This window comes from Girardinichthys multiradiatus, chromosome 11, assembly GCF_021462225.1.
Source record: "Girardinichthys multiradiatus isolate DD_20200921_A chromosome 11, DD_fGirMul_XY1, whole genome shotgun sequence".
NCBI lineage: Eukaryota > Metazoa > Chordata > Actinopteri > Cyprinodontiformes > Goodeidae > Girardinichthys > Girardinichthys multiradiatus.
Genome location: NC_061804.1, coordinates 31,216,877 through 31,239,126, shown reverse-complemented (window position 1 = coordinate 31,239,126; position 22,250 = coordinate 31,216,877). Strand labels below are relative to the sequence as shown.

The following is a 22,250-nucleotide window of genomic DNA, read 5'->3' as shown; positions in this document are numbered from 1 at the left end:
TATTTCAGTAGCCACACCACAACCTGTTCCAGATAAATATTTTGGTTGCAAAACATGCTAATATAAGCATTTATAATACTGAGTTTATGCATGTATGTATGTTCTTATGTTTTAATTTTCGGTGTGAAAGTAGACGACTGCACATATTATCGCATTTTCTTTTATAAGCTTCTGGAAACCACAGGAAATGCTCATGTGAAAACACACACAAGAACGAACACACTACAACCCCTTCTCTCAGTTTGTAAGGTATTATCAGTGTGGCTAAACACCTGCCTGTGTGTGGGTTGCAAAGGGAATGTAGGATCTCATCACTAGAGCATGGGAAGGATTATCTGCTTTCCAAGGCCATTGGCACATTACAGGAAGGCCTGCTGAAAGCTGGGAAAGCTGCTGTTTTTAGCCCCTTGAAAGAACCAACTGTGTCCCAACAGTGTTACATCAGATAAACAGCAAAAGCATGACATGGAAATACAATGCAGGGAAACAAAGTTGGGCGAGATATGCAAAATAAACTCAAACATATCTACAGTAATGTTTTCCCTAGTACCTTATAGTATTTTGTCTATAATAATACATTTCTGCATTTAAAATCTTTAACATTTACTGGAGATGCTTTTCCTGAGAGTTTCTAATTTCCAATTGGCTTAAACGGTCTGAACCGCTGATTCCAATTTTCCCCAATTTAGTTTTTCTTTTTTTTTCTACATTACAGAAAAAACCCTGTCTTTTCAGTTTTGAATCAGATTTTGTCTACACTCCAGAAAGTCTGAAAATGGACAGCCTTCTAAGTGTTGCTGCATTTAATGAAGTGGAGAAAGTCGGATTTTCTTTTAGTATTTCACCTACCGAATGCCAATCAGGGCTGATCATTGAAAATTTGGCCAATTCAACCCGTTACTTGATTGGTGCATGTCTAATACATACAATCAAATAATGATGAAGACAAGAACAATGACAAATGATGAAGGTTTCATAAGTTTACTAAGCTGAAATTCCTTGTCACAATACCTTTAATATGTCTGATGCTGGGAGTACCAAATTAGCCTGTCTTAGAGGGAATTTTATATAAGTATAAGCTCATTGATGGAGAATACCTGTACCCTTCTCTCCACCAGCTATGCATTTGTGGTGTGTGCAGGATGTGGTTATGAATTTCCTTGTTAATAAATGTGTGGAGACATTTGGAAAATATGTGCTGTGTCATCTGAGGGATTGGAGACTGTTGCTGAGTCATGTTAATATTGCAGTCTCTCTTAGTTGTTCTAAGTCTAGTCTAGAAAACAAGCAATCATTTATCCATCTTTACACCTCTAGAAACTCTGTGTTGGAATTATCTGTTGATGTGTCCTTATTTTTAATCCATTAACAACATCAAACTTTAGTCTTAGGAATCTCTAAAATGTGTTGCAGGCCTGAAATTCAAAACAAAAAAACTGCACACTGACTTATTGCATTGGTTTTTAATACAAACAAAAAATCGGCAAATCACATGGCAGCAACTCAATGCATTTAGACATCTTGACATGCTGAAGACGACTTTCTGAAGTTCAAACCGGGCATTAGAATGGGGGAGAAAGGGGATTTAAGTTTTTGATGCCAGACAGGCATCATTACTTTGTAATCATCTGCTGAGATTTTCACACACAACCACCTCTCATGTTTATCTGATAAAAAAAAGAATACCCAGTAAGCAGCACTTGTGTGGATGGAAATTCCCTGTTGATGTCAGAGGTCAAAGAAGGATGGGCAGACTGGTTAGAGATGAAAAACATAGCTCAAATAACCTTTATTTACAACCAAGGTGTTGCCATGTACCATCTCTGAGTCCACAACACTTCAATCCTTGAAGCAGAAGGAGTACTGCAACAGAGGACAACACCGAGCTCTAATTCTGTTGGCGAAGAACAAGAAATTGAGGCTACAGTTCACCAAAATCAGACAGTGACAGACGGGTGATAAGTTGCCTGGTCTGATCAGTCCTAATTTCAATCATGACATTCAGATAGGGTAAGAATTTAACATAAACAAAATGAAAGCATGGATCCATTATTACAAACATGGCTACTCGTATTAATATTCATTAGTACCAAAATAACATTGTTTAATAACCCCACCCTAGGTGAGTATTGCTGTTGATGTCCATCCGTTTATGACACCAGTGTACCATCTTCTTATAGCTTCTTCCAGCAGGATAATAAACCAGGTCACAAAGCTCAAAACATCTCAAACTGAGTTCTTGAACATAAAAGTGAGTTTATTATACTAAGGTGCCTTCCTCTCTCACCTGATCTTAATCCAACAGAGCGCGTTTGGGATGTTGTGAAATGGGAGATGGATCTGCAGATAACAAATCTGTAAGAACTGACTGATTCTGTCATGTCAATATGGACCAAAATCTCGGAAGAATGTTTTCAACACCTTGTTGAACCGGTGCTACTAAATATTAAGGCAGTTCTGAAGGCAAAAGGCAGTCCAACCTGGTATTAACAAGGTATACCTAGGTGTCCAGAGAGTGTGCTCACAAATAAATATAAGTTCAGATCCTGTCATTTGTTTTCAGCACAGTGAGGCACTTTTACCTTTGTTAGGATTACAGTTGAGACCATTGTTTTTAAATTCTCAACTTTCAGTAATATTATAGAAAAAAAAAGAAGGAGTGATGGCTTGTGTGCGTAACAGGATTGGAAGTGGCAACGTGTGAGAGGCTAACAGTGTTGGGGCAGGCTGAAAAGAGAAGAATGCAATGTTAGATGTGGAGAGGCATCAGAGTTGTGTACCATAAAGGGGGTTTGTTTGTCCACAGCCTCAGTAGATATTCGCCGTGCACAGCTTTGTGGAAGGAGCAGACTGATTGACATCTCAGCAGTGAATCGGGGATTAGAGGTGATTTTGTGGTTGTTAGTGTTTGTGTGCTTTGAAGTATTGATTCATATTTCCATGTCTTATTTAGAGGCTGTGGTAAGGTTGGCTTCAAGTGATGAAGCGGTATCATGATAGAATGATAAAGTGCACCAAACAACATTTAGAGGTTTCACATTTACACAGACATCCACAACTGACAAGTTGCTGTTAGCCTTTTACTGTATGTGCTGATTCAGTGTAGGAAAATTGTGAAACATCTAAAAACATAATTATGTAAAAACAGTAATGTATAATGCTTTTGTTTTATTTAAATTCAGCCTTGGAGCTTTTCAAAAGCTATACAATGTTCATTATCATTATCATTTTTTAAAGCCATCTGTGTCACATGTCATTGAAACATATTACTTCCTGAAAGATTTCACTCATCATTGCTTTTGTTTTTTAACTTTTTAATGTAATTTAAATTCAAAGATTTTACGTTTTATGATTACATGTCTTCATGAGGTAATTCTATTATCAAAGGGGTTAATTGCTAATTAACATTTCTTGAATTTATGCTCTATATCACCTAATACCCTTTTTGATTAGAATTTAACAGGGGGAATTATTTCATATATTTTATTATGTCTATTTGTTGTGACGTGTTCTGTGCTCTGCTTTAACATACAGAATCAGTAAACCGCCAGTTTTGGACTGTTATCCCCTTTTAGGGTCTCGTCTCCGCCAGGAAGACTTCCCTCCCCGGATTGTAGAACACCCCTCTGATTTAATCGTGTCTAAAGGGGAGCCAGCCACACTCAACTGTAAGGCGGAGGGCCGTCCATCCCCGACAGTGGAGTGGTACAAAGATGGTGAGCGCGTTGAGACGGACCGAGACAACCCACGCTCCCATCGTATGCTGCTGCCCAGTGGATCCCTTTTCTTTCTACGCATCGTCCATGGACGACGGAGCAAGCCAGACGATGGCAGCTACGTCTGCGTGGCCCGAAACTATCTGGGCCAGGCGATCAGTCATAATGCATCCCTGGAAGTAGCTAGTAAGTGCTGCTGTGTTTTTGTTTTGTGTGTTGCCAGTGACCATTTTGTTAGAACACAGGAAACCCAAAATACTCCAGTAGAATATACTTACATGAAAAAGCATCAAACATACAATCCAATTGCCCTCAGACATTTCCTGATTAGTAAATATGTAAATTAACTTTAGTGTAAACATAATATTCTGTAAAGGTTTCAGAGGTTTGTTGAAGCACATTAATAAATAAAAAAAAGAAAACAGCATTATGAAGACCAAGATGGCAGAAAGGTCAGACTTAAGATGATGAAGGTTTTATGGTATAAAATAACATCCCAAAGCCTTTGAACATCAATAATGGGAAGAAGCCTGTTACTGTTGAAAGAAAGTCTGATGTTGCCACAAAGCAAACATGAGGAAAAAAAGGTACTCTGGTCTGATAACACCTAGATTCACCCTTTGGCCTAGATGCAAAACATTAACTGTGACAGAAAACTAACACTACACATCACCCTGAACATGCACTCTTCATGGTAAAAGAAGTGGCAGCATCATGCTGTGAAAATGTTTTTCTTCTGCAGCGATAAGGAAGCTGGTCAAAATTGACAGGGAGATTGAAGAAACTGAAAGGCAGAAACAAATATGTCAGAGGCTGCAAAAGACTTTACCTGTGCAAAAGCTTACTATCCAGGCCCTAAGTATGCAGCCGGTGCTAAAATGGTTAAAATCAAGCCATGTTCATGTCAAAATGGTGAAAAAAACATTACTCCCTTACCTTTTTTGCAGGTTAGTTTTATTCATTGTCAGATGTTCAGCAGCTCTGCATCTGCTTCATCCCCAAATTTAAACTACATATGTAAATGTGTTCTAAAAGGTGAAAGTCTTGTTGTATTATAGCTGTGTCTCAAGCAGGAATCCAATAGGTTGCTTACAGCTGCAATAAGGGTATTTGTCAAATATAGTGATGGAAGGACGGCTTTAGAGAGAGTAAAGAGCAAAAGGTCAGTATATGCAATCTTTGGTAAACTTTCCTCGGGAAGGAGCACAGCTGGCAAATAATTCCCATTGGAGCAAAGGTTTTCCAAATCCAAAAACACTGGGATCAGTCTGGATAATAACATGCATAAGAAGGCACTGATTGAGGGAGGTGTTAGTGACAAAGGTTAACAACCAGAGCCATGCCCTCACACCCAGCATACTTCTCCATCATTTACTGTCAAGCCCCTGCTTTGCTTAGCTGTTTCAGCTTGCAATGCTTCCACTCAGCTTCAATCTCCAGGGTTTGCATCAAGGTTTTAGAATAATGATACCCCTCCAGTGTAATTTTACCTTTTGCATCATAATGAAGGAGATGGTCAAACTGTATCACAGTAATGCTAGATCAGCACTCCTACCTAAGAAGCCTAAGGCCCCTGGCGGGGGGAGTTTATTACTTGTAGTTCACAAAATTTACTGCCAGGTTTTAGAGTTGAGGAGGAACACAGAGGAGACTTGTGGAAGCTGCTTGGATGAATTATATTTCCTTACTTCATCCTTCAAAAGTCACACAGATTCATGGGTCACCCCAGGGCTAGGTGGTAAAACAGACCTGCCTTTGGCAAAAGCTGCTGAGACGAGGAGGTCTAATGGCTGGAAAAATGTAAAAGAAGGACTTACCTTACATGAGGGCTGATGTTTATTACCTTTGTTTTTTTTTTTCTTTTGGGGTAAGTTTTATGCAATGTTATAATCAGTTCAAGTCCTTTGGAAATGTCAGTAACTAGTGTGATGCAAACAGGATACCTTTTGTATGTAGAACCATCAAGTTACCGTCAGATTTCTGTTGTTCTATGCTATAATGTCATAAAAGACAAACAAGCTGGTGGAATGCCATCACTTTTAGTCAAGTTTTTGCAGTAAAGCCTAGCAGCAGTAATGCTGCATATATGCCACACCACATATATGATTTTGTATTGGTTTTAACATTTGGAATTGACTAGGATCAATTGGAATGTATGTACCTGTCTTGGAATTGGTCTGTATGATTTGATTGAATTGACTTTGTAAAGTGTCTTGAGATGACGGGTGTAGTGAGTTGGCTCTATGTAAATACACTGAACTGAATTGAATTATTTTGAAGTAAGAAAAAGGTTCCTGCCATGACCCATTGTATCCTCAGATCACAAACTGCTCGATGGACAACTTGTTTACAAATGCATTGGAGAAGCCCCCACCATGTTTAAATAGTTTATGAGGCACTTTACACTTAGGGACTCTGTGTTGGTCTGTTACACGAAATTCCAGTAAAATTACCTAGAATTTGTGGATGCAACCTATTAAAATATGCAAATATTTAAGGGGAATGAATACATTTGCAGGGCACTGTAATGCAAACCTTATTGTGATGTCAAATTGTCACATTAAGCTTATGTTATTAAGATTATTAAAACAATGTTAATTGATCTGATATTGTTTTATTATCAACAGAAGTTGGCATTCTAAAATAAATACATACATTGCCTGTTTACTCAATGTAGAGAAATTCAGACATGATAACCTCAGTTTAATGAATGAATTCACTATATTTAGACCCTGTTCCCAAAACTAAACATTGACAGGTCACAATAAATTTACATGACTGGCTGTCACAAATGACTTGTCACTTTAAATAACTTGATGGGTTCATTGAGTCAGCTACCCAGGCATGGGAGAAACAGCAGAACATTGACAAGAATCCCTCAGAGAATCAATCTTTTGATCACTTAGAAATGGAGTAAATCTGAAAAATTAGAATGGAAAAATGGGTGTTTAAAAAAAAAGTCTCAGCTCAAACATTAATTTTCTGTGTGACTTTTATGACTCTTCCCTCCGCTGCTCTGATTTAACAGAAGTAAGGGAGAGATGATGAAAGTGAGGGGGTGGCTGACAAAAGACAGCGTTGAAAGCTTTGACAGAGACAGACGGGGTTCGAATACAGAGAGGAAAGAAGTATCTGTCCTTCAAGGCACACTAGGAAGACTTGTTGGGAGAAAATTGAGGTGACGCTGTTGAGACACTGACAGATGTAGTACGTGCTGCTGCCTGAAGCGTGACCACAGGGTGGAAATACTGTGTAAGTATACACAACGTGCATGCACACAGGCACGTGCGCACACACTTCCTTGCATGCACATGCATACACTGTAGTGAAGCCCATTCTGAAAGTGAAAGAGATGAAATGAGAAAAAGGCAAAAAGAGAGATATAACTTGGTTCCTATCCAATAAATGTCAAAGAAGACACTCAGCATATTTGTTCTGCCTGCAGGGACCCTGCAGGACCAAGGGAAATGAACATATGTCCTATTGACCTCAGCCACTTGATTCAATCATGGAGCGCTTTATTGAGGTGAAGGCAAAGTCACAGCCTGTGTACTCTAAAGGTTATTGGATACTAGAACAGTTTTTAGGTTCAGTGAGAGGAAGGAGTAAATGTTTGTCTTAAACTAATTGGACATTGCCATTTGCTGTAGGAAAGTGAGGTTCATGGTAGGGCCTGGAGGTTAAGCCACAATACTGCACTGATGAAGTAACGAGCCACCGTCATATGGTCATACTGCTTCTGACATAATTAAGCAAAACGAGAGAGGAAAAAGTCCTCGTTTATCTGCTTAAACATTAAGGTAGTTTGTAGAAATGTGGTGTACAATGTTGGTGATTCGAATGTGAGCTGGAAAACAACTGTACACAAATACTTGAACTAAACAATAAAAAGTAAGCTGATCCTGTGTCAATTTTATTTAGTTGCATACATTTCTATTTTGACATTAAAATGTCACATTCCTTTTACCAAAAGGTGAAAGTTAGAATGTTGTAGAATGAAATACAAATGTGTGTTGTTGCATGCAGCTTCATTTTATAATCCAACTGTGCATTGAAAACGTGAAAACACTATGTCTGGATATGTTTAAGTAAAAAGACAACAAGATAGGTCTCAAAACACATCCTTGACAGACACCATATTTAACGATAGAAAAAGTGGTTTGATTGATGAAGACAATTTTGCATAGTTTGCAGTAATAGCTAGTTTCAGTGCTGCAATCATGGCAAACCAAACTGTAACTATTTGGGATGGTTTTGAAATAAGGAAGAAACCAGTCCAATTTTCCTCCAAACATGAGGTTACACAGACATTCTTCTGACATAATCTGAAGCACAATCAGTAGACAATAAGCAAACCTCAAATTCAAAGCCAAATAGATTCAGAGACCTTGATTATACTGTACTCTGGATAACTCAGGAAAGAGAGCATGGAAAATGATTAAAGGTGTTCCAGGAAGAGTAGTGAATCCAATAGGTTGATTGCAGTGCTGATTGTAGCACTCTATGATCTACATTATCATTAGAATAAAAAACGTCTTACATCCAATGTAATGGGATTGACAAAGTTAAGTTTAAGTTTGAAACTATGTTAAGTACCAGAAATGTAAAACAGCATTCATTACATGTATTCATTACCAAGTCATTGTAGTAAAGTTTTGGCTACTTTACGAAAAGGTGCTTTTCATTTCTATGCCCTGATGTACATCCACCAACATTGCAGTATTTCCAATGTATATTACATTTTGTTAGCTTCTCGATCATTGTTATTTACTATATGCACACATTTTAAACAAATAATAAATTAGTGTGGCTAAAATTATCAAACCTTTTATGTTTAAAAATAGGTAAGGAAGGAAAAAAAAGATTTTTAGTAAAGAATTATGACCCTACTGAAAAGTATGTGCATGCACTATACAATGTATACATTTGGTACATTTAACTAATTTTGCATGAATTACTGCATCAATGCAGTATAGCATGAAGGGAATCAGCCTTTGGTTTACAGAAGGTTGCTTTAATAGTGGCCTTCAGCTCATCTGCATTGTTGATTTTTAAAAGTGGGGTTGCAAAGATATATTTCTGCTCCCCAGTTAAAATGAAAAGATTCTCATTCATTTTTTTTCGGTGCATTTTTTTTGCTCACCATCAATCAGATAAAATACAATAGAAGTTTTTTTTTCAGCATTGCAGGTGTAGGATAAGCTCAGACCTGTGATCAATCTACACCTTAGCTGCCTGTCATCGAAATGCAAATTGATTCAGGTGTCCTCACTACTCTGAAACATCCTCTCAGGGACTGCACTAAACCCTTGAAACGGGCTCATTTGTTACCATCTAACTAACACAGCAAATAAATAAATAAATAAATAAAACTTAACAAGATTGTTGAACAAAATTAGCTTTTTTGCAGCTTTATCAGTCACCCAAGAAAATGTATGTCTGTACTTTTGTAAGTGTGGGCAGGTGCCAAGTCTTGTTGAAAAATCAAATCAGCATCTCCATTAAGCTGATCAGCAGAAGGAAGTATGAAGTTCTCTCAAAAACAATGGACCAACACCAGCAGAAGACATCCCCAAATCATCACTGACTGTGGAAATGTCACACTTAACCTCAAGCAACTTGGGTTTTGTCGCTTTCCGCTCTTCCACCAAACTCTGGGATATAGATTTTAAAATGCAAACTTTACTTTCATCTAAAAAGATGATTTGGACCACTGAGAGTCCATTTCTTTGACTCCTTAGCACAGGTACATATGATGTTATTTGTGGTTTAGTAGTGACTTAAAACAAGGATTAAATCAGCCTTTTCACCTTTTTCTACAAATAAATTCCACTAAATTTGGATACAGCACCCTGTGAGCAGCCAACTGTTTCTTAGTCCAGTCTCAAAACTCACAAAAATTCCTTTCAGAAATATTGAAGAAAATTGTTTTTGCCCGATTGAGAGATTTTGTTTGCACTAATGGCATTGCAGAGATTTTCTGGTTTTAAACATTTACACTGCACAGAAAAAGCACTGGTAAGTGTTTTTAATGCCATCCGTTTAGCAAACAACTCTGGAAACTCTGGGACTTTTGTGGTTTTAGATCTTACAGATGTGTTTGCTACTGTGGACCACAGTATTCTCATCCCTCGTTTGGAGCACTTGGTTGGTATTAAAGGTGCAGCACTAGATTGAATTTGTTCCTATTTGACTGAGATAAGGCTCTGCGTTAGTATTGAAAATTTTCTGTATGCCTCTGCCACTGTCCTGGCTTTTCTTCATTGTGTTATGGTTTGCGAGATATAGGACCCCAGAATGCAGACGAGCAGGCAGCGTGATGGTAAGTGCAAAGGTTTAATAACAGAAACTCACTCACAGCAGGAGGCAGGAACAAAACAAACGGGCAGGCAAGATAGGCATGGCATGATCAAAAAAAAAAAAACAAGACTTGGTTTGAGAACAAGACATGATCAGAGAAAAGTTTCCGCGACGACTAACTGAACAGGTGTGTATATATGGAGTGAAAACCAGGTGGAGCAAGGAGACAGATTAACTTTGAACAGGTGAACCGAATAAACTTAATTGACAGACAGAACAAAATGTGGCTGCGGCAAAAACAGAGACTCTAATATACAAACAAAACCAAACTTGACAAAACATGAACAAGACTAAAACATGACCAGAAAAATAATAAACAAAAGCATGATTCAAAATCTAAGAAGAATAATAATAATAATAAACAAAAGATCCTTAACTGTGAAAAACATAAGAAAAAACCCGAAACCAAAAACTAAACATCCCCAAATCAGAACGCATTGGCTCCCTGTGCATTACAGAATTAATAAAAAAAATTATTAGCTTGTAATTGCTTGAATGGTCTTGCTGTTCTGTACATGAAGGATCTACTCCAGCCTTATCTTCCTTCGTGGGCACTTGGATCAGCCGACCAGCTGCTTTTAGTAGTCCAAAAACATTGCAAAAATTTAAAGGACACAGAGACTTTTCTGTCATGGCTGCCAAACTTTGGAAGGCGCTGCCTTTAAACCCCAGACAGGCATCTTCGCTTCCTATTTTTAAGTCTTTTTTTAAAAACAGATCTTTTCTCAAAAGCATTTGAATAGTTATAAGTTGACTCTTCTGTTGTATCTTTTGTATTTTATGTGTTTTAAATGTCTTTTGGATGTCTTGTTTTATATTTATTTATTTATTTTAGTATGTACAGCACTTGCTGTTTTTAAATGTGCTTTATAAATAAATTGGATTTGGATTTGCATTAGCCTCCTCATGGAGGGTGTTAATGAGTCTCTGCTGGACAGGTGTCAAGATAGCAGAGTTCCCCATGATTGTGTAAACCAGGGGTCTGCAACCTGCAGTTCTAGAACCACATGTGGCTCATAAGGCCACCCACAGTGGCTTTTCATAACTTTGGCCAAAAAAAACATGAGAATATTTGGAAACTATTTTTTGTTTAGTTCTTTTGTTTTGTCATTAGGCTGCAAACTAAATGTTCTTCTACCATTTTCCATAAATATGGAACATTTCATTGGATCTCGTAAAAGATTGATATTTTTCTTTGTTTTAAAATGTAAATTTACATATAAATTAGTAGTTCTTAAATTTAAATATAAAACAAACTATTTATACAGAGGTGTTCTATACACGTTTTGAGCTTGCTTTTTACAAAGACTCATAGAAGTGTTTAGATTAATTTATTCATTAACAATATGGGAACAAATACCTGTTTGGATTGGAAAGGCTGCCGGCCCCTGGTGTAGACCCTAACATTATTATATTAGGATTTTACTAAATAACAAAAAAAGAATCTCAGTTTAAAGATATTTTTTCCCATTTCATACTGTTTCCTCAACCATTGCACAAATGGCATTATAGTTAAGTTTTTCAAAGCATACCGACATTTAAATGTGGGTTTTAATTAAAAATCCAGCATTAATGAAAACTGGGAATCAGGGGAATCCTCTGTAAATACATGACTGGATAAACATGAACAGGTTCATTGCAACACCATTCTATCTGAAGCAGATCGTGTGACATGCATGGCTCCATCAACCTGAGAGATTGACAGCTTGAGGTGAGACCCCTGTAAGAATCCTTGCCCAAGACTCCCCTTACTGTAATCATATGCTGAAAATGTGAGGGTATGGGGGAGGTACAAAGCAATGTAGACTGACGTAGATTCTCAGTGGTCAGGTACCTTTTCTGCCTGCCCCTATCCATTAACTAATGGCTCTTCTCTTGGAATGCCTGTCACCGCTGCTGACAACATCCTACCAGCAGTCGCTCAGGATAAACACACTAAAACAGACAAAGAGATAGTAGAGTCGCATTCCTTTAAAAAAAAAAAAAAAACAGTTGTCATTTCTCTTCATATAGACAAGGAGAGATATTGTTTGATAGACAAGGACTGAAACACTGGAAATGCTTATATCCACTGTCAGAAAAACATAAATGTCTAGTCGAAGTTATTTCCAGTTGTCTGTGACAGTGTGTGAAGCCTCCTGTTTCTTATCCTATTTTTTGCTTCCTTGTTTTCTCCGACTTGGCCTATGGTTAGATCAGTCTGTGAATAAGTATCATACGATGGGGACAGCTGGTTTGTGTTTACAGTCTGGATACTGGGGTGAGTGCACTGCAAGTATTGTCTAAACAATGTTTGTCACTATATTCCCCTTGGCTCAGCGTTTCCACTAGCTAGATTTGTGGCAGAGTGTCAGGACAGAGGGCAAGAGTTTTTTTGGCTTGTAGCGGCACTGTGAGAAAAGGAAGGGAGAAATACTCAAGAGCTTCTGATATAGACCATATGGCTCTGGGTTGTACGACAGTTAAACTAGAATATATAATTTTTCTCTTTGTGCACGTCTTTGTCTGAAGTATATTTGATCACAATTGTTCTGTATACATATGCAACCTGTATTTCAGACTGAAACAACAGCTGGTGGTTTATTTGGGAAGGCTTACCTTCCCGAATCATCTGCATGTTCATTTGCAGAACTGTACCATTCAGTACAGCCACTTAGATATCTCACATATCTAGCAAACAAAAAACAAAAAAAAAACTGCAATTTGAGCTTTGTTGGAGTAAGTTTGTTGTAAAATCAGCTAAATCTGCTTTTATGTGTAACAATAGGCAATCATATATTGAATTAAAGGTGCAGATATGGTTGTATTCGTATGAGAAGGATTACAAAATATTGTAGATAGGACAGCATTTGAGAGATCTTTTGGCTTAACCTCAAACATTTTTAAGCTGTCTTTATGGAAAAATTGGTTAAACTACTAAAAAGCATGTGGAAAGAGGCATAGCAGCATACCAGCAAATATTTAACCATTTTAATAAGCTACATAAATTCTAAAACAATACATTGTACTGTTCCTTAATTTTTTAATCCATTTTAAAACACTTTAAAATGCTCCAAACCTGCCTGTAGCTGTGTCCTATTAGTCAACTTTGTCATTTTCAAATTAGGACCTGATCCAGCTGTCATTGATCTGTTGTTCTATAATTTGTCAGCCATAACCCCTGCCAACCAGGCAGCTGGGCATGTGGTTGGAAAACCACATGTGCAATTAACTTAATGATTTGCACAATATTATTTTAGGCCAAGCCCATTATTTTATTGATCCAACGGATCACATTTTCTCTTAGCAATCTATTAATGTTTTACCCTTTATTATGTCTTTATTAGTGAAAGACTGTATTAGCTGCTGCAGCTCCACGTCAGTTGACTGTCAGGTTACCTGATGTGTGACTGTGCTCAGACTGTGCTCACAGACATCCATAACTGTTGGAAAGAGAGCTACACTTGCTTGTTGTAACATTTTACAATGTTAAAAGAAAATGCTACATTTTAAAGGAAAGAGACCACATTTTTCTGCAACTTTTAAACAGCCTGAGTCTCACTGAAGTATGTTACAAGCCGAATTTGCCCAAATTTTGGCAAACTGCTCAAACGAAAAAATATTTAGCAGTTTTTTGAAGACTGTAGTTGTACGTGTTGCATCATATGTATCTTTAAAAAGGCCAACTCTAGATAACACAAAGTTACAACATAGAAGTAGGTTTTGGTTGAGCCCACGTTTTAACCGCATAGTAGGATTGTCTTCCACAAACTCTGGTTGGGACAAAATGTCTATAACTGTCCAACTGGACAGGAGAAACTACAGTATCCCAAAATGTTGCTGATAAATAAGTGTAATATTGTTTAAATTTTGTGTGTTATTTTACTTCACTGTAAAGTTGCTTTACTGGCAATTAATGCCCTCCTTTTCCAGCCTGTCAGTTTAGGTGGTTGGCTATGTTTTTATAGGTCTGGATATCTGCCATACTGTTTCCATTTACTAATTCAACAGTTCCCCATCATATGTTCCAAGCTTCAGCATAGTTTTAAAGCATAAGCTTGCATCAAACTGCATTCCTGACATGTTTGGTTTGTTTCTTCATTGTTGTCTATGTTCGCTAATAAAGCTCTAAAACATTAAAAGAAACAGATAATAATATTAAATAACACAGTTTAGAAATTAGGTATGTTAGCGTAGTGGTAGAGCGCTCCACCCAAATAAAGACGCTTCAGTCCACGATGCAGCTATCTTGGGTTTGAGTCCTGACCCCTTTCTCTCCACCCTATTTCTGTCTGCCGACTTTTGAAAAAAACAAAACAAAAATAAAGGCCACTACTGTCGCAAAAAAAAAAAAAAGAAATTAGGTGCTACTATTACTACTACTGGTTGCAGAAGATTTTATTGAAGAGCATAAGAAGATAGAGGATTGACTATAAATAAATGCTTTTCATGGATTATTTTGTAGAACTATTAACAAAATACATTGAACTATGTACTTCAGAATTAGGCACTACTTTGTGTTAGTTGTATATATAAATTCAAAATGAAATACTTAGAGGTTTGTGATAGCATCCTGACAAAATATGAAACTGTTTCAGACAGCTAATTACTTATGCTAGTCACTGAACACTGCTTGACATAATCACAGCAATCCATCAGGATTTTTCTGGTTTAGCTGACTAATTATGTTGAATACAATCAGTTAAATCAGACTCCAGCCTTATGTGTAAGGCATAGTATGTTGGTTTTAAATAATGCCCCCCCAAAAACACGAAAGACCTTATAAACTAGGAGGGAATTTAACCTTATGACCAAAACTATGAATACATTCTTAGCATGTAATAGAGAGAGATTACATGCCATAAGATAAAAACAACAGCAGTGAAGACTTAAATCAACAAAACATTTCTTTAAGAACGAATTTTGTGTGATGGATGTCCCTGGAGATACAATTTCAATGACGTTACACATGTGGTATTTGGTATCTTTCTCAAATTTTCCTGGGTGTCTCTCCCTTACTTCCTGTCCTCCCATCCTTGTCATTCCAGGTATCATTTTGTTGTAATGTATTCAGCTTTGATTGTTTCCTCTTTTAAAAGAAACAACTGAAAATGATCCCCTCCTGTTTCCCGCTCAGTCTTGAACTTGGGTGCTGGTCGTCTTTCCCCATAGCCTCAGATTAGTAATGCAGCTAGATTTTTATCTATTTCCCAATGAAACTCCATGCCTGTTAGGTTGGTTTACCATGATGTCATGCTCCTTTCCTCCAACTCTTCTGGTGATTTGTATCACTGCAACAGAAACATCCCGCAGGGAGAGGTAATCAACACTGATGTGCTTATAGCTGCAAAACTGTTTCTAACAACTGAAATTAATTAACAGGGAAAACCCATCATCAAGTCACAACATGCAACGAGCCATTCACTGAGAAAAACAAGATGTGTCTAGTGCACTACCCGATTGTGAATTTAGAGCCGAGTCTTATAGGAGTTAAAGGCTTATAGCAGTTGACTAATCCCGCTGTCACTGAGAAAGGAGGGATGGTTTAGCCTTTTCTGAGATATTAGAGCTATCCATCCTCTGTCCGTCACTACATATTGTCACAGTCAAGAACAGCCTCCAGCTTCATCCACACTTTTAGCTGATGCTTACTTCCTTGGGTGTCAAAGGTTGCATCAATTTTTGCAACTTTGCTTCAAAATTCATTTATCATTATTTGTTTTTGTCTTGGCTGAACTGAGCTGTATCACATCATCCGAGAAGAAGTAAAAAAAAAAAAAACAAATCTCAGTCAAAGTCTGACAGTGCCTTCAAGGCATGAAAATGAAAAATGAACACTCTTCCAGATGGTGCACTATGTAATTGTGGTTTTGATGATTGTTTGTGATTAAAATGCCAACTGTTTTGACTATCATTAAACTAATCAGAATTCTTATGCAATCTACTGGATCCGGATGCTTCGTTTGGTTTCCCTCTTATGCATACATAATATATTAGATATACAGGACACTCCAGGGCTTTGAAATCCAGTTGACTGTTTTTTCAGATGTGTCTGAGGCAGTGCACATTAAACTATCAGTTTCTTTTATCCTGTTTCACTTTATCCTAAAATAGAACTGGGATATCAGATGTACTGTACAGTATACTATACAGTATTCTTTCATATTAGTCACAGCAGACACAGAGTGGTTGTAATTTCATGTACAATACAATATTATATATCAAAATCAGTATTATGTTGGTATTGTTGATATCTAATAAAAAAAAGTTACAGAAATTAGACAAACACAATAATAAAGGTGTTCTCAAGGACCGGAACAACTGCTGTTGCAGCAGCACAGACAAAGAATGGAAATCTGATATTATTTATACTGCTTACCCACCAAAACCAAATATACTGGTATATTTTCTAATGGTCTGCAGATGTAGTCATTAATAACATCCAGCAAAATAAGGGGCTAAGAGGGGGGTGGTGTCTCAGTGGAAAGCAGAATAATGAGATGAACAATTCCAACACACTACAAGTGTTCTCTGAGCCTGCCTGGTAGTCTGCTCTACAACATCCTCTGTTTTCTGCTATTTTTGCCTCCCTCGTCTCCCTTATGGAGCATCTCGCTCTCTCTTCCCATGGGAATACTTTTATATGTGCAGACAGGCTTTATGAAGGAACTGCTGTTGTTGAATTTCCTTGACAGCTTTAATGACCAATAATATGTTCCTCATTACTAAGTTGTTGTACACACTGTTGTTTATGCAAATTTCATGTACATATCCGAGGCAATGAATTCTGACCTACATTGCAAAATAATTTTTTGTCACTTGAATGTATTTCCTGCCAGAGAATATTCAGCTGTTACAGTTTTTTGCATTCACAACAGTAATAATGATAAATATTTAGTGTGATATAAAAACAGCACACTCCTTGTACAGTTAGGCTAATGGGAAAATGTAAAACATTGTACTGTTATGAAAAAAAGATTTACAGCAGTGTTACTTAGATTTAGATTTATTTATATTTCATAAAGGGGACAATGTATATTAATCAACATGAATTACATCATGTAACGTGTAGACCCCTAGCAGTTTGATGGAAGAGATTAAAAAATTATAACATGCATTACAACATACATGACCTATGATTTATGACAGATTTCAATGTGTAGCTAAAAATAGTGTATTTACAGTAAACATTTGTTATAAAAGTAAAAATAAGTTACATTCATAAAAAAGAAAAGGACAACTGAGCGAAATAACTTTTCAGTCAGGAAACAAAACTTTTCAGCTACGGTGATAAAAACATTGCAACCGAATCTGCAATTTGGTCAAGTCCAATAGAAATTGAGTGAGGCAGATCTTCCTTATGGTGCTGAGTGTTTCTTAATCTCTCAGTCCATTACTCTCTGACTCTCCCTCTTATAGCTCAAATGATAGACGCTTCCTGCAACTTAGTCAGACACTGATCACCAACCAAAAGAAAATCCTAAGTGCATAAGTAGAGGACAACTGGAAGTCTTCTGTTGTTTCTTGAAGATGTTTCACCTCTCATCTAAAAGACTTCTTCTTCTATGAACATGGGTTGCAGGTAAACGGCTTGTAAACTTTAGAAGAATCACAATAATAGAGCCAAAAAGGTCGCTATTTGGGCAATTAAGACCAGATGAGTAACTAGCCCTACCCTCAATTCAGTTTAATATATAGATTATTGTCACTTTAAGATCCAGACATGTCCCTAAGGAGGTTGTATGAGTTGTTTTGGTCACATGTCTCAAAGTTTGAGGGGTGTTAGAAAGATTAAATCTGAAGCCACTTCGTTTGTTTAGTGTTGGTTTTTCACGCTTAAGATCAATGGCTTTTCTCACTCCTCTCACAACCATCTGTCTTCTCTGTCCAAAGTGTATATATTTCTGTCTGCAAACAAGTGTCCCTGATCCTTGACATGTAAATAAACTGCTTGTGTCTTGGAATGGGGCTCTGTCACTTAATAAATTCACAAAATAATTTAATTGTAAAAACCTTTGAAAGGCACAGAATATCATTGAATTTAAAAAACAAAATTCATAAAAAAAGGTAAAAACAGAGACTAATTCAAATTTCACACTAATTCACACTACGGTTAATGTGTGGTTATTAGCAATAATTAATAATTCATTAGCAATTGAGTTTGATGCTGGTTTCATTTGTAATAGCTCCAAACACACCTACTTAGAATATACAGGGGTTGGACAATGAAACTGAAACACCTGTCATTTTAGTGTGGGAGGTTTCATGGCTAAATTGGACCAGCCTGGTAGCCAGTCTTCATTGATTGCACATTGCACCAGTAAGAGCAGAGTGTGAAGGTTCAATTAGCAGGGTAAGAGCACAGTTTTGCGCAAAATATTGAAATGCACACAACATTATGGGTGTCATACCAGAGTTCAAAAGAGGACAAATTGTTGGTGCACGTCTTGCTGGCGCATCTGTGACCAAGACAGCAAGTCTTTGTGATGTATCAAGAGCCACGGTATCCAGGGTAATGTCAGCATACTACCAAGAAGGACGAACCACATCCAACAGGATTAACTGTGGATGCAAGAGGAAGCTGTCTGAAAGGGATGTTCGGGTGCTAACCCGGATTGTATCCAAAAAACATAAAACCACGGCTGCCCAAATCACGGCAGAATTAAATGTGCACCTCAACTCTCCTGTTTCCACCAGAACTGTCCGTCGGGAGCTCCACAGGGTCAATATACACGGCCGGGCTGCTATAGCCAAACCTTTGGTCACTCATGCCAATGTCAAACGTCGGTTTCAATGGTGCAAGGAGCGCAAATCTTGGGCTGTGGACAATGTGAAACATGTATTGTTCTCTGATGTGTCCACCTTTACTGTTTTGCCCACATCCGGGAGAGTTACGGTGTGGAGAAGCCCCAAAGAAGCGTACCACCCAGACTGTTGCATGCCCAGAGTGAAGCATGGGGGTGGATCAGTGATGGGTTGGGCTGCCATATCATGGCATTCCTTTGGCCAAATACTTGTGCAAGATGGGTGCGTCACTGCCAAGGACTACCGAACCATTCTTGAGGACCATGTGCATCCAATGGTTCAAACATTGTATCCTGAAGGCGGTGCCGTGTATCAGGATGACAATGCACCAATACACACAACAAGACTGGTGAAAGATTGGTTTGATGAACATGAAAGTGAAGTTGAACATCACCCATGGCCTGCACAGTCACCAGATCTAAATATTATTGAGACACTTTGGGGTGTTTTGGAGGAGTGAGGCAGGAAACATTTTCCTCCACCAGTATCACGTAGTGACCTGGCCACTATCCTGCAAGAAGAATGGCTTAAAATCCCTCTGACCACTGTACAGGACTTGTATATGTCATTCCCAAGATGAATTGACGCTGTATTGGCCGCAAAAGGAGGCCCTACACCATACTAATAAATTATTGTGGTCTAAAATCAGGTGTTTTAGTTTCATTGTCCAACCCCTGTATACAGGTCCTTCTCAAAATATTAGCATATTGTGATAAAGTTCATTATTTTCCACAATGTCATGATGAAAATTTAACATTCATATATTTTAGATTCATTGCACACTAACTGAAATATTTCAGGTCTTTTATTGTCTTAATACGGATGATTGTGGCATACAGCTCATGAAAACCCAAAATTCCCATCTCACAAATTTAGCATATTTCATCCGACCAATAAAAGAAAAGTGTTTTTAATACAAAAAACGTCAACCTTCAAATAATCATGTACAGTTATGCACTCAATACTTGGTCGGGAATCCTTTTGCAGAAATGACTGCTTCAATGCGGCGTGGCATGGAGGCAATCAGCCTGTGGCACTGCTGAGGTCTTATGGAGGCCCAGGATGCTTCGATAGCGGCCTTTAGCTCATCCAGAGTGTTGGGTCTTGAGTCTCTCAACGTTCTCTTCACAATATCCCACAGATTCTCTATGGGGTTCAGGTCAGGAGAGTTGGCAGGCCAATTGAGCACAGTGATACCATGGTCAGTAAACCATTTACCAGTGGTTTGGCACTGTGAGCAGGTGCCAGGTCGTGCTGAAAAATGAAATCTTCATCTCCATAAAGCTTTTCAGCAGATGGAAGCATGAAGTGCTCCAAAATCTCCTGATAGCTAGCTGCATTGACCCTGCCCTTGATAAAACACAGTGGACCAACACCAGCAGCTGACACGGCACCCCAGACCATCACTGACTGTGGGTACTTGACACTGGACTTCTGGCATTTTGGCATTTCCTTCTCCCCAGTCTTCCTCCAGACTCTGGCACCTTGATTTCCGAATGACATGCAGAATTTGCTTTCATCCGAAAAAAGTACTTTGGACCACTGAGCAACAGTCCAGTGCTGCTTCTCTGTAGCCCAGGTCAGGCGCTTCTGCCGCTGTTTCTGGTTCAAAAGTGGCTTGACCTGGGGAATGCGGCACCTGTAACCCATTACCTGCACACGCCTGTGCACGGTGGCTCTGGATGTTTCTACTCCAGACTCAGTCCACTGCTTCCGCAGGTCCCCAAAGGTCTGGAATCGGCCCTTCTCCACAATCTTCCTCAGGGTCCAGTCACCTCTTCTCGTTGTGCAGCGTTTTCTGCCACACTTTTTCCTTCCCACAGACTTCCCACTGAGGTGCCTTGATACAGCACTCCGGGAACAGCCTATTCGTTCAGAAATTTCTTTCTGTGTCTTACCCTCTTGCTTGAGGGTGTCAATAGTGGCCTTCTGGACAGCAGTCAGGTCAGCAGTCTTACCCATGATTGGGGTTTTGAGTGATGAACCAGGCTGGGAATTTTAAAGGCCTCAGGAATCTTTTGCAGGTGTTTAGAGTTAACTCGTTGATTCAGATGATTAGGTTCATAGCTCGTTTAGAGACCCTTTTAATGATATGCTAATTTTGTGAGATAGGAATTTTGGGTTTTCATGAGCTGTATGCCAAAATCATCCGTATTAAGACAATAAAAGACCTGAAATATTTCAGTTAGTGTGCAATGAATCTAAAATATATGAATGTTAAATTTTCATCATGACATTATGGAAAATAATGAACTTTATCACAATATGCTAATATTTTGAGAAGGACCTGTATATATATACACTGTGTATATAATTTACTAATGTATTAATATCTAGCAATATAAATCAAATCTAAAAATAAAAAATTTCAGTTTGTTATATATTAGAGTGGACCACATATAGTAGAGTCATTGGTAGACAGCATTACGCTAATTTTTATTTGATATAAAATTACTTACAAACAATCTTTAAAGCTACCAAAAAAAAAAAAAAAAAAAAAAAAATCATTGAAACCATTTAACCATAGAAATTGTATTACTGTTAAAGCAAATAAAGTATATTGTAGAGTTTTAACATAACCACTGGGCAGCTGTGGCTACAATCAAATCTACCACTGTCAATGCGTGAATGTCTGTATGAATGGGTGGATGACTGATTGTAGTGCAAAGTGCTGTGGAGTCCTCAGACTTGATAAAGTGCTTTACGAATGCAGGCCATTTACCATTTACCATTACCATTGTTATGCTACAGACATTAGCAGTGACAGGTCTTGCATGGATTGTGCCCTGGGCCAACCCCATCTTCTGTCCCCACATACAACCCAACTAACAGCAACTCCTACAACAAGATCCATTCTGCAAAATAAGATTTTTACTCTTCAACTTATCAGAACCATTTAAGGCCTAAAAATATTGATCTGGTAGTATTATGTAAAGAGATAGACAAAAGATAAACCACCCACTATCAATGTAAAATAATTCTGTTTGTGTTTATACATTGTGCTAAGGTGGTTCTTAAGGCCCAGATATCATTGAAAAAGCTTTGTTTGGTTTTCATAAATAGGATAAATGCTTCATAAATCTGAAATTGTTGTTTTTCATAAACCATTGTTTAGTGTAGATTGATCAAATTTGGCTCTAACCAGTTATGCACTGATCTGAACTATTTGAGATTTTGAACTCAAATTGGTCAAATGCAGTCAGACTTCTTAAAAAAATCTAAAAAGCCCTTGAATCTAGCATCAATCATGATATACAAATTAGCCACACAAAAACATGTTAAATGCAACTTGTTTGTTTGTTTTTTCACCGTGGTATGCCACCCTTGACTGAAAGCCATATTGCCTCATCAACAACCATATACACTAAATTGCCAAAAGTGCCAAAAGTC

The 22,250-nt window shown here is 37.9% G+C and overlaps 1 protein-coding gene across 1 annotated transcript in view; it reads left to right on the top strand.

The window, feature by feature from the left end:
* The window catches only part of LOC124876269 (roundabout homolog 1-like), a 155,399-nt gene that overhangs the window by 31,147 nt on the left and 102,002 nt on the right, over nucleotides 1-22,250 (top strand). The window contains exon 2 of the mRNA XM_047378911.1: nucleotides 3,576-3,902. Coding sequence (XP_047234867.1) covers nucleotides 3,576-3,902 — 327 coding nt within the window. The remainder of the gene's footprint in view (nucleotides 1-3,575; nucleotides 3,903-22,250) is intronic.